The sequence below is a fragment of the Myotis lucifugus genome, unplaced genomic scaffold, assembly GCF_000147115.1.
Source record: "Myotis lucifugus unplaced genomic scaffold, Myoluc2.0 scaffold_45, whole genome shotgun sequence".
Lineage (NCBI taxonomy): Eukaryota > Metazoa > Chordata > Mammalia > Chiroptera > Vespertilionidae > Myotis > Myotis lucifugus.
Genome location: NW_005871093.1, coordinates 620,247 through 629,588, shown reverse-complemented (window position 1 = coordinate 629,588; position 9,342 = coordinate 620,247). Strand labels below are relative to the sequence as shown.

The following is a 9,342-nucleotide window of genomic DNA, read 5'->3' as shown; positions in this document are numbered from 1 at the left end:
GGCTCGGGGTCCCTCTTCCCTAGAGTCCAGCCTCGGGGTCCCCCCAGCCCTCGGGCAGACGGGGCGAGTCCACCGCAGCGGCCCGCCCGCCGGTCTCCTCCGGGCCGGGCACCGCCTTAAGCCAAATCTGCGCCGGGGTCTGCAGGCGGAACCCGTGGCCCCGCCCCACAGGCCCCGCCCCCGGCCCATACAGGCCCCGCCCCCACAGGCCCCGCCCCCCGCCCCGCCTCCCACGCAGCGGCCCGCCCGCCGGTCTCCTCCAGACCCGGCACCGCCTTAAGCCAAAACCCTGCCGGAGGCTGCGGGCGGGACCCGTGGCCCCGCCCATCCGGCCCCGGCCCCGCCTCCCACGCAGCGGCCCCTAAAGCCGCCTGCGAGCCGCTGGAGGGCGCGGAGACCATGGCGGGGCGGGCGGTCGCCGGGGCCGTGCTGGGCGCGCTCCTCTGGGGCTGCGGGCTGGCGCTGCAGGGCGGGATGCTGTACCCCCGGGAGAGCGCGTCGCGGGAGCGCAAGGACCTCGATGGCCTCTGGAAGTTCCGCGCCGACTTCTCCGAAAATCGGCTCCGGGGCTTCGAGCAGCAGTGGTACCGGTCGCCGCTGCGGGAGGTGCGGGAGCCGCGGGGCGGGAGGGGGCTGGGCGGCAAGTCCCTAGGAGCCCCGAGGGGTTGAAGGGGACCGGCTTGGCGGCGTGGGGGGCTCTGCCGTCGCGGAAGGAGCTGCCAAGCGGAGGGCGGATCGGGAACCGAAAGTCTGTGTGTGTCGGGGGTGGGGTAGGGGGGCGCCCACCCTCCCGGGCGGGGGAAGGGCCCTGGTGGAGCCCGGTCCGTAGGGTGGGCCGAGCGGAGCAGGAGCGGGAGGAGGGCGGGCGGCGGACCCCTCGGGGCCAGCTCTGCCCTGGCAGGCAGGACCGTGGGTCCCCGGTTCAGGTCGAGGCCCAGCCAGGGACCCCCAGGTCTCCCCTCTGCCTGGAGCCGGGGCTGGGACGGGCCTGTGTGCCATGCGCCGCTCGCCTCTCCCAGATGCTATTTGGGGGGTTGCTGCCCAGCAGTCAGCAGGGGAGGAAAAAAGGAAGTGGTGGTGGAGGGGTGCTGGGTGCCGACCATGTGCCCCACTCACAGTTTCCCCGGCCAAGCAGCCCCTGCGTGGCCCGCCTTCCTCCTGGGGCGGCCCGGCCACTATCTTCCTCTTCGTCTCTGGGCTCTGCCGATCGTCCCGTCCTGCTTTCATTCAGGCTGCGTGTGGCCCTCCCTGGGCTCACTTCTTTCCCTGGTGCCGGAGACCCTGGGCTGGTTGCCTTGAGAAAGAACTGGCCCGCCAGTACTTGGACATAAACCATCCTAGCAGTCGATCCCTCATCTGCAAGTTATCCATCCATTCAGCCAGTATTTATCGGGTTCCAGGGCTTGTGTCAGACCCTGGGGATAGAGCTGTGAAGGACAGAGGAAATCCCCTCCTTAGAGGTGCCACCTCCCCGTCCAGGCTCTCTGAGCGCTCTGCCTCACCCCTGCCCTGCCTTGGACCTGAGGTGTTCAAGGGATTCCCTGCCTGGCTCAGGTTCACCCAATTCTGCCAGGTTGTGCTGAGGCAGCATCCCATGGCCCTGTCCCCGGCCCCCAAAGACCTTCCCTGACTCCTGAGATAGTCCCCTGCCCCTGTCGGCACAGAGGCCTGTTCAGCGTTTACTCCTCGTGCCCAGAACAACATTGCAGGTGTTCCCTGCACTGTCCATTGAACGAGTGAGTGACTGATGTCTACATCATGGAGTTGTGCGAATTAAATGAGCTCCATAGACATTGGCCAGTTGCTGGCAAAGAATTACAATGGGAAGGTGCCCTAGACCTCCAGGGTCTGGCAAAGGCTTCCTGAAGGCAGGGTTGCAGGGGAACCTGGCCTCTGGGGAAGGGGTCTGCCTGGGGCCTGGTCTTAGATTCCCAGGTGGTCTGGACCTGATCCTGGCCTTTCTTTCCCCAGTCGGGTCCCACCTTGGACATGCCTGTTCCCTCCAGCTTCAATGATGTGGGCCAGGATGGGCAGCTGCGTGGCTTTGTCGGCTGGGTGTGGTATGAACGAGAGGCAACGCTGCCCCAGCGATGGACCCAGGACCTGAGCACAAGAGTGGTGCTGAGGATTGGCAGCGCCCACTACTATGCCATTGTGGTCAGTACAGCGAGCAGCAGGCAGGGCGAGCGGGCAGGTGCGGCTGCTGAGCACGCGTGGGTCTTCCTTGGGGTGCCTGGCTCCCAGCTGTCACCTGACAGCCTGCCTTCTGGGGTGGGTGGGCGGAAGAGCTCATGCCCCACACTGGGGAGGGCTGTCTAATCTCCATGGAGCTCCATTCCTCCCATCAGGCCGGTGAGGCAGGTAGAAGCTGGCAGGGCACCTCTGTGTGAGGGAGTACCTGAGATGGCAGTGGCCCTTCCTCATGCTCTGGCCCCCTCCCTGTATTTTCCTGTGTCTGCAGTGGGTGAATGGGGTCCATGTGGCAGAGCATGAGGGGGGCCACCTTCCGTTCGAGGCTGACATCAGCAAGCTGGTCCAGAGTGGGCCCCTGTCCTCCTGCCGTATCACCATCGCCATCAACAACACACTCGCCCCCCACACCCTGCCGCCAGGGACCATCCTGTACCGGACGGATACCTCCATGTGAGCAGAACCTGCTCCCCCATTCCAGTCCCCACCCTGCCCATGGTCTTCCCACCTGCCTTAGCAGCGGCGAGGTGAAGGCCGCAGAGCAAGACCCCAGTTGGCCACTGTCCTCCCTCTCTAGGTACCCCAACCGTTACTTTGTCCAGAACACAAACTTTGACTTCTTCAACTACGCGGGACTGCACCGGTCGGTGGTCCTCTATACCACGCCCACCACCTACATTGATGACATCGACGTCACCACCAGCGTGGACCAAAACACTGGTGAGGGCTCCCGGCAGGATCTTCCCTCCGCCAGGCCCAGAGTGGCTCTGTTCCCAGTTTTGAAAGATGCTCCAGGAGATAAGGCTCTCCCAGCATTTCTTTTTTTTTTTTTTTTTTTAATATATTTTATTGATTTTTTACAGAGAGGAAGGGAGAGAGATAGAGAGTTAGAAACATCGATGAGAGAGAAACATCGATCAGCTGCCTCCTGCACACCTCCTACTGGAGATGTGCCCGCAACCCAGATACATGCCCTTGACCGGAATCGAACCTGGGACCTTTCAGTCCGCAGGCCAACGCTCTATCCACTGAGCCAAACCGGTTCTGGCTCTCCCAGCATTTCTTAACCCTCACAGGTTCCCATTTACCTGAGGAGCTAAAATCCAGCCTGTGTAAGCTGGGAAGGGCCTCTGAAATACCCATCTGGTCTGACCTCCTTTTGTGAGGAAATAAAGCCCAATGAGAAATGGGGCTTGTCTAAAATCACATCACTCAGGATACATGGGGATCCCATGTCCCTTCCGCACTGTGCTGCCCTCAATCTCCTCACTGCAGGTCAAGCTCAAAAAATAAACAGTTGTTGGCTGGAGTCTCAGGGCCTGAGTGGACTCCTCAGTGGTGGCTTCAGGGTCCTCTCATCTGGGTGACCCAGGTCACATCCTTCCTTCTCTCTTCTCTGATCTCTTGTCTCCCACAGGGCTGGTGCATTACCAGATTTCCATCCAGGGCAGTGAACACTTCCAGCTGGAAGTGTACCTTCAGGATGAGGAAGGCAATATTGTGGCCCGGGGGACTGGAGCCCGCGGCCAGCTGCAGGTGCCCAATGCCCACCTCTGGTGGCCGTACCTGATGCATGAGCACCCTGCCTACCTGTACTCATTGGAGGTAATGGTGGTTAAGACTGGGGCTGTGGGAGGCCTTTTGCCCCCTTCCAGCAACCCCACCTGGCTTTAGCAGGTGGACAGGCAGGCATGGGCGTCTGAGCTTCCTAGTCTATTGGATTGAAGCATTCCCAGCCCGAGGTTTTCTGGGCTGGGTGGGGCAGCCCAGATTTGAAGAGGAGGCTTGAGGGGCAGGGTGGGGAAAGGTTCCTCCTTGCTAATGGCAGAAGCCTGTAATTTCTCAATCTCTCTGCTTGTGTCCCAGAGGTGGGCTGCTGTGGTTTACACGGGGCCGTCCTGCTGCTGGGCGGCTGTGTGGGACTCAGGCCATTAAGGATGCCTCACTCCAGTGCTTGGCTTTCCTAGGTGAGGCTGACTGTTCAGACGGCAGCCGGGTCCATGTCTGACTTCTACACTCTCCCGGTGGGGATTCGCACCGTGGCTGTCACAAAGAACCAGTTCCTCATTAACGGGAAACCTTTCTATTTCCATGGGGTCAACAAGCATGAGGATTCAGACGTGAGTTGGGGCTCCTGGGTCTCTGTGGGGGCTGTTTCTCATCCTTACCTTCCCCATACCCCCTGCAGTGGCTGCGGGCAGCTCAGAGCAGTGAAGCAAACTGCTCAAAACTGCTGCCTGATGGGGTCCGTGCTTGGCTGGATAGAGGGCTGATGGGTCCAGCTCTAGAAGGAAGTGCATCAGGGACAGGGGGCAGGGGTCACTCTAGTCTGCTGTCCCCTAGATCCGAGGGAGGGGCTTCGACTGGCCACTGCTGATGAAGGACTTCAACTTGCTTCTCTGGCTTGGTGCCAACGCCTTCCGTACCAGCCACTACCCCTATGCGGAGGAGGTGATGCAGCTCTGTGACCAGTATGGGATCGTGGTCATTGATGAGAGCCCTGGCGTGGGCATCAAGCTAAGGTGAGTGCCCGCTGCCCATGCTGCCCATGCTGCTCAGCCTGTCAGGTGATGACACACTCCCTTTTCTCCCCACCCATAGCCAGAGCTACAGCAACCAGTCTCTGCAGCACCACCTTGAGGTGATGGAGGAGCTGGTGCGCAGGGACAAGAATCACCCAGCCGTCGTGATGTGGTCTGTGGCCAATGAGCCCACTTCCTTCCTGGAACCTGCAGGTTACTACTTCAAGTGAGTGCCCTCCTCTGCCCTGGCCTGGGCCGGGGAAGAGACCCTGCCTTCCAGCTCCCAGCCCAGACTTGAGTGCATCCAGACTTGGTTAGTTCAGGGGACCAGATCCATCCCCACCTGTTGTAATTTTAACCCAGTGAGACTCAGAGTCTGCTTTTCACACCTGAAATGAAATCCAGAGGTAACTTAACCTACTTATACATATGACTTCAAGTTAAAAAAAAATAGTGGCATGGCCTGACTGTGATACCAAGGAGAGTCATTTATAAAATAATACATGAATACATGGGCCTGACTCCCCAGAAGACCCAGTGAAGGGGTCGATGCTTACTCCTGCATACAGAATCCCCTGAAAGCATAACTCCAAAAGCTAACAGCAGTGGTGCCATGTTGGCACTGGTACCACGAGCAGTTCCCTTCAGGGCCACGCATTTCCAAAATGGTGAACCACTCTAGGTAAAGTTACACACAAAGCCAAGTATAATCTTCTCTTACTTAATATGAAGAGAAGAAGAGATATATATCTATATATATATACCCCCCCCCCCCCCACCCCCTATTTTTTATTGATTTCTGAGAGGAAGGGAGAAATAAAAACATCAGTGATGAGAGAGAATCATTGCTTGGCTGCCTCCTGCACGCCCCACACTGGGGATCGAGCCCGCAACCCCAGGCATATGCCCTTGACCGGAATCGAACCGGGGACCCTTCAGTCCACAGGCCGATGCTGTCCAAACAGGCTAGGGCTAATCTACCCTCACTTTTAATGGTGTCTCCATTCCTGGGAAATTTGGTGTGTGTTAAAACTCCAAAAAAAACCCCACCCACTTTGTGATGCTTTGGGTTCATCTATAAAGTGGAGGTAGACTTCATTAAACCAGCTTCTCTGCCCACATAATTATAAACAGGCTTTTCAACAACATGCATATTCTGAGTATTCTAAAGTTACATTTGGATAGGACCAGGCCATCTGAAGTTCATGGTTCCAGTAGCTCCTCCCTCCCTGCTCCCCTCTCCCTGAATTGCAATGGAAAGAACCACCACTTGGGGGCAGTGTTTCCTTAGTGGGAGGGGTCCTCTCCCTGTTTTCCTTGGTTCTGTCTCTCTTTTTAATCTTTATTGTTGAGGGTATTATAGATGTCCCCCTTTTTTCCCATTGTCACCTTCCACCTGGTTCCCACCCCACCCGAGACCTTCACTGCCCTATTGTCTGTGTCCATAGGTAATGAATATATGCATGTAAGATCTTTGGCTAATATCCTCCCCCCTGCCCCTCCCTCCCCCCCCCACCCCAGCTTCCCTTAGATATGTCAGTTTGTTCCATGTTTCCATGCCTCTGATTCTATTTTATTCACCAGTTTATTTTGTTCATTAGATTTCTTGTTCATTTATTTTGACTTTTAGATTCAATTGTTGATAGATATGTATTTATTGCCATTTGATTATTCAGATTTTTTATCTTTTTTTCTTATTCTTCCTCTTCATAAAGAATACTCTTTAAAATTTCATGTAATACTGGTTTGGTGGGTGATGAACTCATTTAGGTTTTTCTTGTATGTGAAGCTCTATATCTGACCTTCAGTTCTAAATGACTAGAGCAGGGGTGGGCAAACTTTTTGACTCGAGGGCCACAATGGGTTCTTAAACTGGACCGGAGGGCCGGAACAAAAGCATGGATGGAGTGTTTGTGTGAACTAATATAAATTCAAAGTAAACATCATTACATAAAAGGGTACAGTCTTTTTTTTTTTTTTTAGTTTTATTCATTTCAAACTGGCCGGATCCGGCCCGCGGGCTGTAGTTTGCCCACGGCTGGACTAGAGGCTCGGTGCATGAATTTGAGCCTGGCCTGTGGGATCAGGCTGAAACCGGCTCTCCGACATCCCCCGAGGAGTCCCAGATTGTGAGAGGGCACAGGCCAGGCCGAGGGACTCCACCGGTGCACGACAGTGCCTAGGAGAGACGCGGGAGGTTGGCCAGCTGGGGAGGGACCACGAGAGGGCTCCAGGGCATGTCCGACCCATCTCGCTCAATCCCGGATTGGCCAGACCCCAGCAGCAAGCTAACCTACCAGTTGGAGTGTCTGCCCCCTGGTGGTCAGTGCACATCATAGTGAGTGGTTGAGCAGCCTTAGCATTCATTAGCATATTACACTTTGGTTGAACGGACTACCAGATGACTGGACACTTAGCATATTAGGCTTTTATTATATAGAATAGCTTTGCTGTATAGAGTAGCTCCTTTCTATTCATCACTTGGTTGTGGCTCCTTGCTATTCATCACTCTGAATATTTCTTGCCAATTCCTCTGGCCTGCAAAGTTTCTGTTGAGAAATCAGTTGACAGTTGTATGGGTGCTCCCTTGTAGGTAGGTAACTGCTTTTCTCTTGCTGCTTTTAAGATTCTCTCTTTGTCTTTCACATTTTAATTATGATGTGTCTTGGTGTGGGCCTCTGGGTTCCTCTTGTTTGGGACTCTGTACTTCCTGGACTTGTAAGTCTATTTCTTTCACCAGGTAGGAGAAGTTTTCTGTCATTATTTCTTCAAATAGGTTTTCAATATCTTCCTCTCTCTCTTCTCCTTCTGGCACCCCCAAAATGCAAATGTTGGTATGCTTGACATCATCCCAGAGGTTTACACAATCTTCATATTTTGGGATTTTTTTTCTTCTCTTCTTTTGATTAGGTGTTTTTTGCTTCCTCATATTCCAAATCATTGATTGGATTCTCAGAATCCTCTACTCTACTGTTGAATCCCTGTAAATTATTTTTTATTTCAGTTAGTATAGGCTTAACTTCTGACTGATCCTTTTTCATGTCTTTGACATTCTCATTAAGATACTTAAAAGTCTCACTAAGTCCCTTGAAGTACTCTTTGAGTCCCTTGAAGGTCTCATTAAGATCCTTGAGTAACCTTAAAACCATGGTTTTGAACTCTGTATCCAGTAGTTTGCTTGCTTCCATTTCTTTCATTGGTGACATGTTTATTTGTTTCCACATTTTCGCTGCTTCCCTGTGTTTATTTCTATGTATTAAGTAGAGCTGCTATGTCTCCTGGAATTGGTAGAGTGGCCTTGTGTAGTAGGTGTCCTGTAGGGCCCAGTGGCTCAGCCTCCCTAGTAACCTGAGCTGGGCACTCTAGGTGAGCCCTGATTGCTATTGGTGTCACTGGGAGGACTTGACCTCCAGCCCAATTGGCCATGAAGACCAGCTACGACTACAGTGGAAGAGCAGCTGAGCAGGAGATTTCCCTAGGAAGCAAGACTTGCTTCAGTGGGGCTTTGGTGCTCACTGAGTCTCCCCTTGAGTGTGTCGCTTGTGAATGTGCAGAAGGTAATCTGGTATAGGCTGAAGCTGTTCACCTGGTGCACTGGCTCTGGAGCCTCCCAGGAGGTGCAAAGTCAGCCACTGCCTGGGGCCACCTGACAGGAGCTACAGAGAGATCTGTAGATGGCTGCTACTTGTATTGGGCTTGTGAAGTGCCCAGGCGAGGCCCAGCTGTGAAGCAAAGCAGGCTGGTGCTAGTGCCAGGACTTGGGTTCCTTCTCTTTCTTACATTCCTGCCGGTTACAACTTTGCACAGGAAAATTATTTCACTTGCTGCAAGAGGCTATCAAAACACTCCCTGAGGCACACTGCACGCCAGTTTCATGGAGTGCTCTCAGCTGAGCCACATTGGAGAAGGCTCTGAGGAGTGACCCACCTGGGCAAGATGACTCACTGCTCTGAACACCAGGCCCAGCGTGCATGGGGCCCCGTGGTGTGTTGAGGCAGGGCTGGCGGACAGAATTTTTGTTGTGAGTGTGAAAGGATAGGCTCCCAGGAACGGGTGCCTGAAGTTCCAGATGGGCTTTTTTGGAGGTGGGAAGAGGGAGATGCATGATTTTTGGAGCAGCAGGATGGGGCAGGGTGTGGATAGAGCTGCCTGGGCTGGAGGAGCTCAGCTAGGCTTTGAACCTTCCCGCCAGTCCAGCATTTTCATAGACGGGCCATTTCAGAGTGTGGATTTGAGGCTTGAGGGTAAGGGGTACAGTTCTGGCCTGTGGAAACCACAGCCTTCAAATGAGAAAAGCAGTTATGGGGAGAGGGTGTAAAGGAAAGGAAAGCTGTGAGGAAAGAGTAGAGGAACATAGGCTTAAACAGTGAGGGCAGGTGACCTGCCCTGGGAGACCTGACAGGTTCCTCTGTTGGGAAGCCTCTCCTTGCCATTCAGCATTAATGCCATTTCTTCAGTTAGGCCGACACTGACCCCCACTGTCAGCATGTGCCCTGGGATTGTCTCCTAGCCCTCTTTCCTGCTACCGCTTGTAGTTGCAATTTCTCACACCTGCAAGTGCCCCTCTCCCACTGCTCCCCAAAGCGATGGCACAGCTGTGAGGTCCCCGTGAGTGCCCCGAACACAGCAC

The 9,342-nt window shown here is 54.7% G+C and overlaps 1 protein-coding gene across 2 annotated transcripts in view; it reads left to right on the top strand.

The window, feature by feature from the left end:
• Positions 1-367: 367 nt before the first annotated feature.
• The window catches only part of GUSB (glucuronidase beta), a 15,749-nt gene continuing 6,774 nt past the window's right edge, over positions 368-9,342 (top strand). The window contains exons 1-8 of one of the 2 annotated variants that reach the window (XM_006088209.3): positions 368-606; positions 1,972-2,157; positions 2,462-2,643; positions 2,768-2,910; positions 3,608-3,795; positions 4,158-4,310; positions 4,534-4,712; positions 4,792-4,938. In XM_006088209.3, coding sequence (XP_006088271.1) covers positions 400-606; positions 1,972-2,157; positions 2,462-2,643; positions 2,768-2,910; positions 3,608-3,795; positions 4,158-4,310; positions 4,534-4,712; positions 4,792-4,938 — 1,385 coding nt within the window. In that variant the 5' untranslated portion in view covers positions 368-399. Of the gene's footprint in view, positions 607-1,971; positions 2,158-2,461; positions 2,644-2,767; positions 2,911-3,607; positions 3,796-4,157; positions 4,311-4,533; positions 4,713-4,791; positions 4,939-9,342 lie in introns of those variants that run through there. The other variant, XM_014455354.1, reaches the window with a different exon arrangement.